This window comes from Lissotriton helveticus, chromosome 6 (genome assembly GCF_964261635.1).
Source record: "Lissotriton helveticus chromosome 6, aLisHel1.1, whole genome shotgun sequence".
Taxonomy (NCBI): Eukaryota; Metazoa; Chordata; class Amphibia; order Caudata; family Salamandridae; genus Lissotriton; species Lissotriton helveticus.
Genome location: NC_136067.1, coordinates 1,721,513,329 through 1,721,532,414, shown reverse-complemented (window position 1 = coordinate 1,721,532,414; position 19,086 = coordinate 1,721,513,329). Strand labels below are relative to the sequence as shown.

At 41.5% G+C, this 19,086-nt stretch overlaps 1 protein-coding gene across 1 annotated transcript in view; it reads left to right on the top strand.

Moving 5' to 3' along the window:
- The first annotated feature begins 6,916 nt into the window (after window positions 1-6,916).
- CHAC2 (ChaC glutathione specific gamma-glutamylcyclotransferase 2) overlaps window positions 6,917-19,086 on the top strand; it is a 175,746-nt gene continuing 163,576 nt past the window's right edge. The window contains exon 1 of the mRNA XM_078649601.1: window positions 6,917-7,149. Within this exon, the coding sequence (XP_078505727.1) occupies window positions 7,015-7,149 (135 nt within the window). The 5' untranslated portion in view covers window positions 6,917-7,014. The remainder of the gene's footprint in view (window positions 7,150-19,086) is intronic.

Here is a 19,086-nt window from a genome sequence, read left to right as displayed (position 1 = left end):
TAAAAAACCACAAACCGGAGTGGAACGTGGTTCACGGACTCAAACCGTGAACAACTACAAACAGGACTGGAACCAGGGTCACGGACTCAAACCGTGACCAAACACAAACAGAACTGGAACCCGGGTCATGGACTCAAACCGTGACCAAACACAAACGGGACTGGAACCCGGGTCACAGACTCAAACCGTGAACATCTTTGCAGACTCAAATCGAAAACAACCAAATGCAATCACAACCGCCAGGACCTGAACCTGGGCTCGAAGTCAAAACCGAGAATATCACCTCCGGACTCAAACCGGGAAACCCACAAATATTTAAATGCAATCACAATCCCCAGGACTCAAAACTTGGAATCAAAGCTAAACCGAAGGGAAACCCACAACAACCTGTAACCAAAAGACGTAATTAATGAACAGTGACACTGTACCAGAGACCAGGGTAACCCAGGGCAAAAAAAAAAAAATATCCCTGACTGACCCAGTGACCGGCAGTGGAGAGAGACAGGGGTGGTCGTGGGCAATCTGCCGGAGTGTCCCAGGTCCGCGCCGTAAGCAAGAGCAGTCCGTACGAGACCTTTGTGGTCAGCCAGCTGTTAAAGGGTGAATTAGACCCTCCTGTGGTGGTCTCAGGCCACTGAAACACTGCCTGTCTAAAAATAATGAACACAGATGTGAAACAAAAGTCTTAAGTTGAAGTGGCACTTTTATTCATCAAATCATTAACACAGCAGAACATATATTCATCAATTCATTAGCTTTAGAAAGACTATTCAAAACTACAATTGTAATCAGCCAGAAATAGCAACACAAAAATACATATTTGTAACGCTCTAGTGCCTAGAAGGCAAAACCTTAAATGAGAAAATTAGCCATTCAAGAGTTACAATTTCTAAAGTGCATTAAATGCAATGAAAGGGTGAAATTTCATTGTCCTGGGGCACTAGACCAAGGCAGCTTAATTTTTAGGGGGTGCTTCTGCAAAATTATGACAAAATAGACATAAAAATGTTAGAGAAAACAGATTTCTGATTTATATGAAAGAAGAACCCTATTTAAAATTCAATGATGAGCCTGGGAGTCTTAGCAAAGTCTTGGCATTTAAAGACACATTTCTGGAGTGAAGAACTAACTGAGGCCGTGCAAATACATTTTAAATCAATGAAAATACTTTCAAAATGCAAAGTAAACTTGACCTCAATGCTAGGAACGCACACATTAAGTTAGGAGAAACAACCATTATTGCTTTGCAATTGCAATAATGTTTTTAGAATAAGGGCAATGCAGAGGAGAGAGAAAGAGACAATTTCTAAGTACACTAAGCAATTAGAGCTCCAGCCAAAGATGCTTAGATAGAGGGCAGAAGAAGACCACACAGGTGTCAGCAGCCCAAGGGGTCACTGCAGCGGGGTAGTCCGTCGAATGGACTGAGTAGCAGATCTTAATACTCTTTCAATGATGAACCATTGACCACAAAATGACGACATTATCAGGTGCCTTTGACCTAAGGACATGACGCATTTTGGTCACTTCTCGTAAATATTTAAGAAAACAGAAGTGCCACCTACGCTATAAAACGTTCTCAAAAGGCCACAGGATGTTTGACCATGAATCATAATGAAATTGAACATCTATTGAACAGGATTTGCGTCACTTCTGGGGAACTTTTATAAGGAAGCGGAACATTTAGGAAGATATTGGTTGCATGTCTTAGTTACATTACAGCTAGCAACTGATACAATAACATGAAAGATTACAGATGGCAAGTGGCCCCAATCATCAGGTATTGCGTGATGACTCTTTTAGCTTGGGAAGTTCCCTATTCTTGCGGTGTAAGAGAAGAGCACATCAAGGGAGTGGGGGCCCCGGGGGAGCTGGGCCTCGCTGAGGAAATATTGTGTGAGAGAGACACTTTGGGGCCTATTCATACAAAAAGTACAGCTGGGACAGTTTGGTCAACCTAACAGATTCCTTTTGTGCTAGCTGGTGGGGGCTTATCAGGGTCTCATGCTTCAGGTGTGAGCAGAATTGGCCTGGGGTACTATATGCTAAAAATAGATCCTGCTTCACATTGATACCGTCAGTTGGAGTCATACTGAACTCTCAAAAAATACCTAAATTGTCAACAGTTGTTGATCGTCTATCGACAGATACTGCTGGAGGATTCTTGATGATTAATACCGAAATGGTTGCAATTAGATCTATAATTTTGCAAAACCGACTTGCCCTTGATACCTTATTGGCAAAAGAGGGTGGAGTCTGTAGCATGTTGAAAATACAACACTACTGTGCATATATCCCAGACAAAAGTAAAGGTATTGATGGATATATAAAGAATAGTTCAAAGATTCATGAGGAATTGACACAACTGGAGGTTGACGGTGTTTGGGAAAGACCAAGTAAAAGTATTTCACAAAAGGTAGTTGTTTTTCTACTTTTGGGAGTAGACAATTAGGGAAAATACTATTCCCTATAATCTCAGTAGCAATAGTAACTCTGATGATAATGATGACATATAAGTATTGCAAGGGTTGAATCAGAAACAGAGTGGTGACTGAAACAAAAAACAAAACAATGGGTAGAAAAAAAAGGGGAAGAGATAGAATTAGAGGAAATAAAAGGAAGTCTATATGATAAGATGAAAGAATTAGGTATGAAAGAGGAAAATGAAGAATTTGTAGAAAGGGAAGAAGACACTGAAAATTAGATAAATAAAAGTTGGCACTTGGTAATGATGGTTATTTTATGATGGCCCAAAAATGCCATCAGAGGGGGGATGGATGGAGCAAGGATTGAAGAAAACAAAACTTACTCGGAGCAATCCTTCATTAACTTTTACTAACCGTTAAAACTGTAGAAAAGGCAAAACTAATATATACACCAAACACCGGCACATGGAGAAAAAGCTTTATGCATGCTTAATTAATTTGGAATAAAGTGCAATGCGACTAAAACCCCCTTTAATTTGGAAACACGCTTTGCGCATGTACAAACCAGAATTACGTAGAGATAACGTGACTAACCTGCGTAATGTTATGATGAAATATTGAATAATCGATGGTTATATCATGGTTAATGACTGTTATCACTTGTGATTGTGTGATGTTACATATACCCGCCCATTGTGGATGAAATATTTGAGACAAGAGATATTATGGCTTTGGTTGACTTTTCAGGTGCAGAGAGCAAGGCTGATGGAGCAAGGATTCAAGAAAACGAAACTTGCTCGGAGCAATCCTTCATTAACTTTTACTAACCGTTAAAACTGTAGAAGAGGTGAAACTAATATATACACCAAACACCGGCACATGTGGAAAAAGCTTTATGCATGCTTAATTGATGTGGAATAAAGTGCAACGCGACTAAAACCAGCTTTAATTTGGAAAAACGATTTGCGCATGTGCAAACCAGAATTACGTAGAGGTAACGTAACTAACCCATTTGAGAGTGAAAAACTCTCATACATGCGCTCTATTACATTGATTTGTTGAATAAGCTTGTGTTATTTGTTGTATTTGCCAAGTTAAATGTTCTCTCCCCTGTGAAGAATGATGGCGTTTGCACTGTGAATCTGTATTAATGAGCGTTCAATTTTACAACTGAAATCTTAGATAAAGCTTATGAATCCTACCCAGAGTCTGTGGTTATTTCATTGAGATTTATGAATTAGTTAGATCATTGTTAATATCACCATCAACTAACTCCACTAATGGTCCATCGAGCAGAGGAAACAGTGTTGATCTATGAAAGATTAGTTGGGTATTAACATTTGTTCTAAATTTGTTTAAGATTACAGAAAGCTAACTAATCAGAAGTTAAGTGAATTATAAAACTTGACCCCCAGCGGTTTTGCGAGGGAGTGTGGATGAACATTTGGGTAAATGTGTATGGGCCCCATTAAATATTTGTTTGTGGAATATTTTATCCCTGGCCTTCCGCTGGAACAAGGCGACCTGAAGGATTTTGTTAAGCTAGAGATCTGGCTACGAGAAAAACTAAGGATTCTTCAGTTGAAGGTCCTGGTTAAGAAGGGCATTTGAACAACCCTAAGTTCTGAAGTTGATTATTCGTGTTGGACTGTTCGCAAAGAAAGAGGACGATGGCTGTTGGAACTGTGTTATAAACCTTAAAGGATGTGATGATTGGTGGAGACAGTGCATTCTATGCCTGATGGGTTATGTAGTTCATAGTTTTATTGGCTGCTGTAAATGTCAATAAAAAAAAGAGAAGCATAAGCCTCGCCTCCATGTCCTTAATAGAATTGAAAATTCTTGATGCATAAGCTAGAACATGTTTTATTCTTTAGAGGAGGGTTCTTTAGTAGACTTCCAGACTTTCCATTGCTGTGGGCTACCGCTGATGGCTGCTACGGTTACCTGCCACTTTGGAGGTGACTCTACTTTTATTCCTATCCTGACGAGTGTAGCTACTGCTGCACTTGTTTCCCTATCTTTTCTGTTTAACCTGATTTATGTAGATACTGCTACTGCAACTCTATGGTGATGCGTTTTAGAGATTGGGACTTGGATGAGTTTCATGAACTAATCTTTATGGGTAGTTCATTTATTTGAATTCTAACGTGATGATCCTTTGAACTCACTTATTTTCCTGAATTCTTTATGGATTCTATTAGATTTGATTCTATTAGATAGATTAGGGACCAAGGGCCTATCTGTACTAAAGATTTTAGCAGTCGCAAACGAACAGTCTGGCCATTTGTGACAGCTAAATTGGTTTTTGCCATGTACTAACTCTATTTTGCGAGTCAGTATCCTGCTACCAACTTGCAAAATAGGGTCTGCGAGTCGGTATTAGGAAGGGGCATGTCAAGGGAGTCCTTTCCTAATAGTGAGTTACAGGGGGATGTATAATTGTTTTGTGACCGGAATGCGGTCGCAAAACATTTAAGGTTTACCGCATACTTCAAGTAGGTGGTAAGCCAGTTGCAAACAGAAAGGGGCCTTCTTCACTATGAATGGTTGCAAAAATTATTTTTAAGAGCAGGCAGTGGTCTCACGGCCTACTCTTAAAAACCAAAACTGAAACGTTTTATTTTTTATTTTTGAATCGCAGCCCGTTTTCCTTTAAGGAAAACAGGCTGCATTAAAAAAAAAATTGTATTTAAAAGCAAACGGCCCGCTTATCTGGCCCTGCAGTTTTTGGATTTTGGCCTGCTTATCTGGCCCTGCAGTTTTTGGATTCACAATACACTGCTAAGTGCGTAGCTTGTTTTCTAAACTTGGATGCTAATGACAAGGGTAACTCGTCATGGAGTGCCCATTCATTTCAATGGAAATGACAGTAAAAATCTGCAGGTGCCTTAGCATCCAAGTGGTTAGCCACTTGGATGCTAAGGCACCTGCAGATTTTTACTGTCATTTCCATTGAAATGAATGGGCACTCCATGACGAGTTACCCTTGTCATTAGCATCCAAGTGGCTATCATGTTTAAAAATTCGCTGTAATTGCTGAGTGATACAGTTTACTCCATTTTCTTGTTTAGTTAGCCAATGAATTACTGTTAGCAATGGATTTAAATGACATTTGTTTTTAATTGTATTTTGACATTGCGATTTTTTTATATGTATTGTAGTGTTTTATATTTGTACTTTTTATGGTTTCGCTAAGGTGTAACCGAATAAAAGTTAAAAAAAAAAAAAGCAAACACAGACATGGTGGTCTGCTGTCCCAGCAGGCCACCACCTATGTGCTTTTTTGCTTTTAGCGATTCCCAATGGGTCGCAAATTGTGACCTACCTAATGAAATATTGATGAGGCAGGTCAATTGTGATCTGCTAAATGTGTTTGAGGCACATTATTACGTTACATTTTGCAAAAAGTGACAATTAGGAACTCGTAAAATGAAGCGGTCGGTCGTACATGTGGCACGTTTACGGAACACACTTGTTAGTTTTGCATTATTGATAAATCTAACCTTATTTTTCTGATAATTTATGTAAATGGATGTATCTGATTTACTAATTGAATAAACAGAATAAAAATATTTTACTAATGTCTTAATGAGAATAAAGCTTTGAAACCAATTTAAAACTCTCATCATTGAAAGATCTTATAATTGTTATTTATAATGCAGATTTACCTGATTTTGATTTAGCTTCCATTAAAAAATGATGGTAAAGATCTGCTGTGCAGGAGAAGAAAATCTAGCGCGGAGTTGAAATGGTACTGGAAATGGCACTGGAAAGTAAAAGTTGGACTCTTCTGCTCTACTAATTGTGACTTAATTGTCTCACACAGAGCTGTGGGGACAAAAACTGAAGCCTTCAGACTATGTAGGACCTTCGCTGAGTCAAGGATGAAATCTGCAAAGGGAATGAATCCTCTAAGTTGTCTTTGATTTGCAATAGAATGCATGAGTTGTGTTAAAGTAATGGATATAGGCCAGTTTATGGTGGTCATTTTCATTAGAGTGAAAGCTTTCAAATTGAATATCACTGTTTAAAAAACACACATAAAGACCATTTCCTCATTAGTGGAACTACTTGTATCTATATACGTTACTTTTTTTTCTAGGCTCTATTTAAAATAACACCGATCCTTTCTTGCAAAACATATTGGATATGTGGCCAACACAAAACAAGAAAAATATTCAGCCCGTGTACCATTATTAACAATTATCGCGACATGAAAAAAAAACTTGTATAATGGATGCCAAATAAAAAAAATCCAATTAGACCTAGAATACGAAACATTCCACATTAAACTTAACTATTTTCACTATTTATAATTCTTATCACAGGCGTATTTTCACATAGAGATACGTACTCAAAGATTAAGAGCACCCAACACTGTTGTATGGTTTACGCCTGACGGTTGCCAGCCTCTTTACTCTATTAGAAGAACTACAGATCCCGGTTCCCTTTAGTCCCTCGTCTATTGCTGGGATGGTCTTGCGCTGTGACGTTGGTGGGGGGCGGGGCTTAGAGGGTCGCTGCCGGTGCCGGTGGCAGGTGGAGGCGGCGCACGAACAGCAGCTGTCACCACCTCAGCTGGATAATGTGGGTTTTCGGCTACGGGTCGCTCATCTGGAAAGTGGATTTCCCGTACGAGGAGAAGCTGGTGGGCTACATTTCATGCTACAGCCGCAGATTCTGGCAGGGAAGCACCGACCACCGCGGGGTGCCCGGCAAGGTGAGGGAAAGGGGCATAGCAACCTGGTGCTCAGTACTATGGGGAGAAGGGGGGCGGAGCACTACTGTGAGAGTAAACAGGGGCGGAGCTCTACCAACACAACAAAATACCACCCTGGTAAGTAAAGTTTCAGCACCAGAGCGCTGCGGGGCGATAGGCATTAGAGCGCACTCCGCCGTGGGTACGAAGGGGTGCAAGTCCCAGCAGGTGATCCACGGTGACCTGGAGGAGGGCAGACAGGTCTGTGTTTTAGTGGAGCACACGTCCTTGTGTGAGAGGTGGCTGGTCCCGATGGAGAGAGGAGAACAATTCCCTTGGAGTGTGCATAAACATCCTGACGAGAGCAAGGGAAAGACAGATCAGTAGGGCCAGGATAATATAACAGTGTTTTTTGTTGTTGTTTTTTGGGAAATGATTAGGTAACAGGGAGGAGGCAGGGGTGTAGCTTTTGGGGGATGTGGGGTGTTTGATGTATTAGGTGGGGCAGCTGAGTCGGATCTACTGTATCTGTAGTTTTTTCTTGTCATCCTGAATTAACTACAAAGTTTTAACTTGTTGACTTTTTAGTCCAGGAACATATATAGTTCCATCAGACAACGGACAGCTGTCAAACGTTTCCAAAGTTTTTTGTTTTTCAAACACAAACTCCTAGAGCAGGAGTTTGTTTATGGAAGCTAAAAACGCTGATGACCCCCACACTATGTGAGTTTTCTGCTATGGTGTGAGGGTCATTATGTCTATTTTTGTTTGTTTTACTATCTCTCTTGCGGCGATGAACAGTTAAAAAGAAAAGCAATCTGATCATCCACTCAAATTAGACTAACAGTCAGATGGCTTAGCTCTGACGACTCCTACTATGTCGGGCCATCAGAGGAAGTTTTACAATGACAGAGTAAATTTGCTCTTTCTGCTTAAAATTTCAACTCTGCCTGGCTTAAAGTCGTACAGGTGGGCCTTGAGTTTGATAGACCGGTTCCCCCATTGCCATTGTAACAGAGTACTACTCTGTCCCCCAAACTATGAATCAGCCCCAGAGGCCCACCTAATGCAAATCAGTAATGGCTCTGCTTCTCATGGGTAGCCCATCCCGAACCTTGGTCATTTCAACCACTCATTACGTGACTCATTGCTTTTTATTAGCTGGGAAATTGGAGCTTCACACCCCTGGATCTCACTGATTAAGCTGCACCCCTGGAATGACATGGTTTTGCATATAGGCAACAATCCCTCCCCATCCTCGTCAAAAATGTTGTTGCTTTATATCTTTGGTACAAGGTTGAGTTAATTGAAAAATTCCCTGCACAAATAGACAATGGGAACTGGAATGAATTTGGCCTTTTGCCTCATAGTGATTTTCTAGCCACTACCACAAGAGCTCTGATAAGATCTAGTGAGCTCAGGTGTTTGTAGGAGAAATCTACAGATTATTTCTGAGAGCAAGAAAGAACCCATAAGTTGTATTAACTTAATACTTTCTAGATGAACAGCCACAACAGGCTTACATTCAAAACAACGAATGTGAAGCTGGTCTGATGTCCTCAAATCTTTGATATCTATTTACTGCTTATCTTTTGTAAACACTTCAAAACGAACTCCTTGCGTTTCATGCTTTGAAACTTGGTTAGTGAAAATCCCATTTTCTTGAACAGAATCTCACGCCAGGATATCACAGACTTTCAGGTTAACTAATTTACAGATTACAATCTCACTCCCCTGGGGACCTTTGGTCCTACAGAGTTCTGCTGATTCTTTAAGAAAGATATTACTTGGAGAAAACGTGCCAATGTATGTGTGTTTTTTTGTTTGTTTTTTAATGGGGCTGCGTTTCCAGAACGCAACTTTTGAGAGGGAACACTATTGCCATCAGTTCTCTTTCTGAATGTCCATGCTGTGCTAGCAAAAATAATATTCCCGAGCTCGTTTCATTGACATCTGAAGAAATGTATATGACCAGTGTTGAGGAGCTGTAGGTATGTGTTTTTCTAAAGGGCTCGTTTTGTCACAGAGAATGTGCCTTCCACCTCCTAGGTGGGTTGGTACTCTATGAAGAGCAAATGAAGTTAATTAAGTACATCACCCCTATATGGTAGACAAAAACGCCTATGCTGATGGATATTAAGGTTAAACAGCCTCAGAATTCACAATCTTTTTCCAGTAAGGTACCAAAGTAACCTCATTTGCCTTTGGCGTCCTCCTTACCAACCCTCCTCTATCAGTGAGTCACTACCGAGGGTAATTAAATTTACTTGGTTACCTCAAGTGATGATTTTTTGAACTTTTACATCTTTGTATCCTTAATGTCTTGCATTCAGTTTTCTGATACAATATAAGTATTATTCATGATCTATCAAATGTGCCCTAAAAGTTTTTAATAAAGTTGATAGAGACACCACTAACCATTCAGTACTTTATAGAAGTAGATTTTTCTCTGGCGTTTATAGAGAATCATTCATCCATGTGATTCACTGAACTTAGTGCATTGGTGTACTGTCATATTTCATATTGTAAACTGAATTTATAACTGATTCCTGCACACATTTCCCTCCTAAACGCATTATCCATCTTCTAAGCTAATGCACGTGTTCCATTTTTGTTGATTTGGGTCAGAAACGTTTCCTAAGCTGGATTTATGTACATTCAAGCATGCGCTTTCCTTCTATTGCCTATCAATATGTTATTTTGTTTTTCGTTAAGCACTGGTTATTACAAAAGCTTGTAGACAGCGCTACACAAAACACACAAGTAATACAAATACAATTCAATTCATAAACTTTATTCGGTTTTACAATAAAAACCATAAAAGTTGCACAACAATAATACAGTTAAAACGATCCTTGCTTGATCAACAAAAGAGCGCCAGAATTACATTAAAAGACAGGATAATAAATAATTATAAAAAAGGTCAGAGGAAGGCATACATTATTGATCCAAATAGTTCCTGTAATTAACACAAGCTTTTAAAAACCCCAATATAAAAGATAAACAGTCTTCCTTCAATAATTGCAGATACATCAGTGCGGGTCGAACCTGGTTAAAATTCAATCTTTTTAAAATTGGGACCAGGAAATGTTTTCGAGGGAAAGCATAACAATTACATAAAAACATAAAATGTAGCTTATCCTGCGGAGACTGATTGTTGCAGCCGCAGGATGCTGTCACCATACCTCTAAAAGAACATTTAAGGTCTGGCAAGTAGGAGGTCAAAGAGGTTCAAACGAAACCTGGTTAGCAAAAATGTATCGTGCGTAGACAGAGACCCCATAAGGTATTGCTCTGTCCTAGGTGTTGTTTGTAACATAATGTGTGTACGCACACTGGATTCCTCAACCTCCTTGGCTTCCCTTTCCATATTCATTCCTCTCTAGTAAAAAGGCTACCTTAATTGCTTCCACGTCCTTCTTTACAATACAGTCCGGATTAGAGAATAGTTCCCCCCCGCCCCAACCTTTCCAGACTTCTCATCACATAATACAGCCACAGGATACGTGCTGAGTTATCAAAAGCCAAACAATCTCCTAAAATTAAATGAGTATGGGGGATATCTATATTCAACCAGCATTTTATCCAACAGGTAAGTGGTCGCAGAGATATTAGGTCATTTAAATATGGAACCCCTAATTCCTCGTGGGCCACCATGTTAGAGGTGCCCCGAGGAACACATAACAGGTGCTTCAGAAAGTCGTTTTCCGATGTTTGAAGGGACTGTCCTGCAATATAGCCCCATAGTTCACTGCCATACAAGGCTACTGACAAAACTTTTAGCTTTATACAGTTGCAGCATGGCCCCTGTAGGCTTCTTACCTATTTTAGACAAAAAATTGAAAATTGCAGAGTTCGCCCTCACCATGTTCCCTTTTGTTTTCTGCAATAATGGGTCCCAATTCATCTTGTCATCAAAGAGGACCCCTAAATAGGAGAACACGTTGGTACATGGAATCTTAGAGTCTCCCACTTGAAATTGATAATTCTTCTTATGCCTCTGCCCCACCTGCATAACATATGATTTGGAGTTGTTAATCAGCAAATCTCTATCTAGCATGAAACTTGAAAAAGCAGATACAAGTGTTTGTAGCCCATTTTTAGTCCTAGATATAAGAACGGCGTTGTCCGTATAGAGCAGGACGGGAATCCCACGCCGTCCTACTCTCGGGTAATCTGCACCAGTAGCCCGTAAAACATTATCCAAGTCATTAATATAAAGATTAAAAAGAAAGGGAGCCAGTATACAACCTTGCCGGACTCCCTTTTTGATGTTAAAATCCCTCGTGACCCACAAACCCTGGGAAAACCTAACATTGGCTTTGGTGGACTTGTGCATGTCCTCCAGGAAGTTAACAATACCGTTATCCACCAATACACTATGGTATTGATAGTGCGAGTGTGTTCTGTTATTATGCTACATAGATGATCAATTAAATGTGGAGGTTGCACCGTAAAATACTGTTTCTGATTATTACTTTAGTGTCGACGATAACCTTGATATAAAACAATTTAAATGGAATATGGAGCAGGCACATATCCTCTAGTTGAGTTATTTGCATACTTAACACTCTCATACATGCCAACAGATCGATTCAGGAGGGTCTCCCAAAGTTTAGAGCCAGATTTGGCTTAATTTTGGCTGACTCCTGCCTGGAATTGACTCCATTTCAATAGAAGTCAATGGGGGGAATCCATTCTCTCTCACTTACCTCTTCTAAAATGTTGGCATGTATGCACTCTGCAATCAGCTTTATAAATTGTAATCAATTAGGACTTCTGAACTTGAGGTGTGATTCAAAGGTAGCTTTACAATTCTAGTATGAACCTTCCATAGTTTCAAACAGTGGTAGAAACTAGTCAACATTTCTTTAACAATAGGAGCACTTACTCAGCGTGGCAGAACCTACATGGAATATGGCAAAACTAGTTTGGTTTCGATTCTTGGTGAAAATACGGATCACAGTTTCGAAGTCCTCTCCTATCAACTTAAACCAAGCATTGGCATAGCCAATAGGTCTCGCTTTTGGTACCTTATAAGTATTTAGTTATGCAGCACACTATCCTTGGTGGAACAACACCAACCGTTGCTTGGATAAACACTTATAAAGTCTCAAAGGCAAGACCTATTGGCTATGCCAATCCATTTTTGGCAACAATGAACCAAACCGGTCTGCTCATCACAAAGTTCGGGGGTACCTAGTCCAGAGAATCACTGCTGACACACCAAGCATGGAGGGCTTATTTATGGTCATCGAACAACTCACAAATTGACAGAGGTTCGATGCGAAGAGTTTAGACACTCCCTAAGTTTTTAGTTCAAAACAGTATGGGTTTTGCTTATATGAGAGATAAATAATCAAAAATGTTACACCTCTTGTAGGAGAGTTTGGTATCACATCAACCTACCTGGGTACTCCAGGATTTCAGCACTAATTTACAACATTTAGCCTTAATGAAGACTTCGGTTTATCCTGTAGTTTTTATTTTTATCTGGTGAATTGTATTTAGTTTGGAGATTTTTTGATTAACATCACTCCTTCCATGGAGCATTAGGGTCTGTACTTATATCGTTATACCTATATCGTTTCCATGGGATATTGCCTTCAGTGTAACTATACCACGAGAAAGTCACAGCAAGTTACGAGCAACCAAGTTATTTGCTGTAGGGAGGCAGGGTGGGCAGGCATGTTCTCCCGGGGTGCTCCGGAACCACCCTCAACCGAAAAATCCAGAAAAGTGACGCAGCAAGCCATCACTGGGCATGCGATGCCATGCAGGGAGAAGACCGAGAGCTGCCCTGTCTGTTTATTTGCGACAATCCGTGGTGTGTGTGAGAGGCAGGGGCAGGCGCGGAACCTGGGAGGGAGCTGGTCTCGCGCTGCTCGGTCAATTACCGGCATGGAGTCATCTAAGGGGAAAAATTCCAACTCCTGCGCAGCAGGCAAAGTGTGTGTGAGTGAGGGGGAGGGGCGCTGGCTTATGAAATAATGCCGCTGCTTTGGCACCCGCGATGGCTTGCTGCATTACTGCTCCTACTGTGCGGCATGTGCCCGGGCTGGGACAGGGAGATGCTGCTGCTCGCACCTTTAGTCTGGCCCTACTCAGATGCATGATGGGCGATGAGACAATCTGTGCTACCGCCACAGGTAGGAAGGGACCAATTCAATTAAAAGAAAATACACCTGTTCCACCATTCCAGGCAAGCACGCAAAAAGAAAAAAAAAAGACGTGAGCACAGTGGAGGGCGAGGGGGCAACGCAGAGGGCAGGATTACAAACGCCATGGGAAAGAGGAGCAATAGGAGAGCGGCGGAAGCAACAGAGGGCAGGGAATGCGTGGGGGGGAGGGGAGCAACACGGTGGGTGGAGGGAAGGGAAGCAAACTAATAGGGAGAGAGTGACAGGGAGCAAGCTGGCGGTTCCGCGCGTGCACGCAAGGGCTAGGCTACCAGCTGCCTGGGGTAGCACTTTTAAAAGCACACTACAAAATGTCTCGTAGAGCAGCGCATGCGCTGACTCAGCAAGACCTAAAAAACTGCCCCCAAGATGTGGTCTGCGTAGTCACCTCTCTGATGCAGACCACTTATACTCCAGGACTGAGGAGCAACAAAGACTGACAGGCTGATGAACGCAGGTGTGAAGTCTAGTCACAACCAGAATGTAGACGGGCTGAACAAACTAGGAACGGCCACGTGGCACAGTGATGCATGCTAACACTGATCGCCAGTCAGTGAAAGGAAAACTCTGTTCAGGTATGTCTCCAAAAAAGGCCTTTATTGGAACTTCAGGTAAGAATCAAAAGATACCAGGGGCTTGAAGTAATTCACACTAGAAATCTCCCTACCTCGAACTCCCCACAGAAATTACACTTGTGCCTCCAAAATGTTAAAAGAGCGATCGAAGATCAATTTCTACTATAAAAACTGATTTTTGGGCAAAACGCTGCCTTAACACACAATTGTGTGGTTTCGTTGACAAGCTGAGATGTAAAGGCTCTATTGTAACAGAGTATTGAAAAACTTGTTCTTAAAATAGGGTTTTAAATACATGGCTATTGTTTGTCAAGGTTCTTAATTTGAACATGGTCTAAAACTACAGCTCAAACTATAGCAGTAGCAATTAAGCAATATAGCATCTTTCATTTACTCTCCACTTACTTGCATGTGCACTCTGATTCAGAGAATTAAGGAAAGACCAGACTGGTTCATAGCAGAGTTGGGCAGATCATGGGCATTTTCTTTTGGATGTTTTACTGTATTAACTTTGCACATGTCCAAACACAGAAGCATATTTCTGCTCTAACAAAGTTAGGGACGGCTTTTGATATTTAGCCACTCACTTCACTAACTTTAGTTATGAAATTGTTAGTATGCCCCCAGAGATGTGGACTGACGTTTTGGAAAGATTAAAAGTGGTGTGAAACTGAAAACCAAACAAATATTTTTGTGGGAGTAGTTATGCACAGTTTTGTAAAAACCCTATAAAGTGTTAGAAAATAGGCCAAATAAAGTACAGGTTAGATAAAAAATAAAAGTGATAGCAACATTATGTCTCCGTTTTCAGGATTGCTATTTTGAAAAGGATATTCTGAAAATTGTAAATAAACAGGTTTCATTCACTTTTTTAAAAAATTTCCTGTCACGTTCTTAGTACATTATTTTTTCCCCTAAATACTATATTGATGTTCTTTCATCACTGAAAATCACCAAATACGATGGCATACCACACGTTGGTGTGACTGAGGGGGAGCATGTGAAGGTGCTGTGGATGTGGCATTGACATCAGCATTATGACGAGAAAAGTGGTTGTGGGGTTGGACAGAAGTGAACATGTAAAGATGTTCAACCTCCGTTGGCAAAGGTAGCTTTGGAGCAGATCTGCCACACTGAAACTAGAATGCTAGCATCTGGCTATCCAACTCTTTCGATGCTCTGAAAAGGTGCGTAGTTCATCTACCCTTGGTGCAGGGACCATAACAAGAGTAAGCATCAGAAGTGGACAGGACTGGGGTACAAATCTGGACTATTTCGTGAGGGACACAGAAAGTAGGTTTGCATCCGTCATTCCGTAGCAAACAGTGAAAACCAGAACTGAGCGGCGCAAAAGCAACCAAGAAATGCGCCACATACAAAGAAGGTGTGTGAGAACCCGCAGTGGAAAATCAGCAAATTGCCAATGAAAAGGTGGGAGCAACTAGTAAATGCGTGGGGGGTGCGAGCGGGGTGGGGTGGGGTGGGGGGAATAGGACAAGCAGCTTAAGCTCAAAAACACAGGCATAACCGAAACTACGTCATCCGGAATTAAAGGATTTGGGGGTACACCATAAAGATACGATGCTGGGTAGAAGAAAAGCTGGGGTGAATGAATCTCAGTATAAGGAATAAACATATAACTACCAACAGATCTTATGGAAAACCCATAGCATAAACACAATTTAAACAAGTCCGGTCAGACTCCTTGATTAGTAAAACTGTTTCCCACATACCTACCGCTAGCAGTGAATGGGAGTGTCCGAATGTGTGGAAACATCCAACGGTGTGGGAATCCGCCGCGCTGGGAGAGTCCACAGATTTAACACCCGGGGCACGAACCATGATCCTTGTGACTGAGCCAATGCCCAGGTATTAGCACCAACCCTGGGAGGCAAAGCGCTAGGTTTGCAAGCACAAAGTGGTTGGAAAAAAACGTACATTTCAAATCTGTGCATGGCGGCGCAGCCCGGTCAGAGGCCGCGCCATGGTCATTAAAAAACAAGTGCGCGGCAGCAGGGGGAGGGGGGGTCTGTGCCGGTTTCACTTGCGGGAGCGAGCAGCGCCAGTAGCGATAATTGCTACCATATGGTGCCCTAAGCTCCCGCAAGTGAATGGCCAAACGTGCACACGTTGCCATTGAAGGCAATGGAACGCGTGCACGTTTTTGGCTGAAAAGCCAAAGCGTTTGCTAAAGGTCTTTTTGCCTGTGCAGCGCATGCGCGCTGCGGAGTTGGGACCTATAAAGGATGTAACCCCTACCGTAAATGTTTTAAATATGATTTAAAACAGTGACTGTGAAGAATTGCTCATTGGGTAAGGGTTTATTTTAGAACCCCAACATCTGGTTGTGTCAAACCTGTGAATGTGTGGTGGTCAGAATTATTGATCCAGATTTTAATCTTACTTTTGTATTAAAATGTGTTACATTTTGTGAGAAAATGAAGTAAACATAGGGATTCCTTCCTGTCAAACGTTTTATTTTGATTGATCTGCCTGTAGGTTTAAAAGCTGCAGGAGTCAGACTACACATGTAGGCCTGAAGGCATGTTTTCCTTGCGGCCTAGTGACTGGTACAATAGGTGCTGCAGTACGCAGGTGGCCTAGTGACTGGTACAATAGGTGCTGCAGTACGCAGGTGACATTTAATTTTGTATGTCATTGATGTATTTTGGTATACCATATGCTGTGGCTTAACTGAAAAGTTAAATAAGCCAGTTGGGTATTACCCAATTTTACCACGCTTTAGGAGTCAGAGCACATACACTGTGGACTGGACAGCAGTACTCTGTGCAAAAAGTCCCCCCCCCAAAACAGCAGCACCACTAAGACAAAATGGTAGTGACATTGCACAAAGGGGCATTTTCTCCCACCCCCGCTAACTGTCAAAGAGTAACTTAGCTAACCCCTTGGCAGCTCTCACTGTCTAAGAGGAAGGGATTTGGACACCTTGCCTGCATTGGCGGGGTATGTTCAGACTTAAATTCTAATGTTTACTCCACTGCATGTATTGAGCGAGAACCGCTCAACAGCCTTTGGTCTTTTTTATTGTTTGCCTTTGACAGCCCTGCTTTACTGGCAAGCTCAGCCCCAGTCTGGATTTTAACCAAGGAAAACCCTCCTCAACTGAGTACCCCATCTGTGAGAGGACTATTCCTAACTCGCCCACATCTGCACCCCAGCTTGTGGACAGTACCATCATGGCCAAGAAGGTTATGAAGCGCCTCCAGCCTCCCGAGTTCTGGCATCTGTCCACAGCTTACGACAAGCTGCGCCCAAAAGACCGCAACCAACAGAGGCCACTGACAGCTGTCAGGAACAAGACTCCTGTCCAGGGTCCTGGTATGCCTCACTTACAGAATTCATACAAAACAGCCTGGTTACACGGAACACAATGTAATCTATATAGCTTCTATTAAACGGGTATTATGTACTCCTTGGTATGGCTATGCTGAATCGTCTAGTCATGCCTGCCTCTAAGTGTTCCTCATTTAAAAATTATCAACCATCCACAACTAATCTCACACCCACCAAAGAAAAAATGTGAGAGAAGTCAGAAAGTCCCCTCACGTAAGCACCATCCATTGAGCTACTAGCTGGTATGCACCAGTTTGCTCATTCTGTTATCATTATCAACTTTCTTGACAGACAAGAAAAACGTGCGACCTAATCTTTAGGCTTGTTTGAAGTGGTGAAAAAATAATAACGTGTAGATGCTGATATCATCTATCATATATCTTAAGCCCGGTAGTATAAACAAAGGTGAATAAATCTCCTGATTAAAAGTGAGTTGTGAACAACTATTCCACACATACTTTATTTCAATAGTGTCCACACTCGATTAAAAGAGACCGCATGTTTAGACCATATTTAGCTTGAACGGCCGACATGTTTCATTGCCTAAACACTTTCTGGCAATTTCATTAGGGCACAGGGACAAATCTCCACCTCACTGATGCTTTGGGTCTGTAGTAGTTGATAAAAGAAAGAATGATAGTGACAGAGATGAGAAGAAAAAACACAAAGATTGTAAACAGTTATCAAATGTTGACAATTTCAAATTGCGACAAGCTCATATTTTGTGTTTTCACATAATGACATAATTACTAGGTGGTTGCCAGGTGGGCTACTATCAGCAATGTTCTTTAAAAGACTTAACTTACAGTTGGGTATGCAGGGGTTATGATTTGTCATCCCAGGTTTTCATATCTAAGTTAAGAACACCTGGATACTGCTTGTTCACAAGCATAAAGTTTGGTGCTTGTATAATGCTGTGTTATGCAGAAATATGTACTAATTGCGAAGCACACAAGATGCGGTTGATATAAATGGAAACTGTTAAAAGATGAACCCCCTTCACCCATTATCGAGTATTACAAATGGATTTTGTTTTCAATCGAACTGGATGGCTTTCTGTTTTACTTCCGGGGTAGTGAGCGACCTCCGGGAACAGAGAATCTTTTCCCCCTGCCCGTGGAAACCAATTAGCCCGGTCGCTGCCCGTTTCAATCCAGGGATCAGGGATGGCCTCTCCCTGACTTCCGGGTCGCTCAAGTCTTCGGCACCTGTAGAGCATCGGAGTGGGGACTACCGGTGTGGTGGTAAGTGGGGAGGCCTTCCAATCATGGATGGCTACCTGTAACATCTTTTTCTCACTTCCACGGGCAGGTGAGCAGGATGCTCCTTTTAATTTAACAGTGGGCAAAACAAACATACATTTAGATTGATATGCAATGGCTCCTATCTCTGTTTTTTTTGTTGTCCTTCGCGTTAAAAAAAAGCATGTTTTTGGAAACCAGTGCAGAGTGTGTATACTTGAATACATAATTTATCTTTATCCATTAGACGATACTAGAGGCACGTTAAGACTTTTTTGACATTACGTGATTAGGATGAGGAAGGTAAAATAGTATTCATGTCCGTTCACAGGTACGTTTTTTTGTGCTTCACTGTATCCTGCAGTGGAGGCCACTTTTTAGCCCCTTCTGGAGTTGCTGATAGGAGCCCACTTGGCAACCACCTGGCAATTATGTCATTATGTGAAGAGACAAAATATGAGATGTCACAATTTGAAATTGTCAACATATGATAACTGTTTACAATCTTTGTGTTTTTGCTTCTTGTCTCTGGCACTATCATTCTTTCTTTTATCAGCCACTACAGACCCAAAGCATCAGTGAGGTGGAGATGCATCCCCGTGCCCTGAT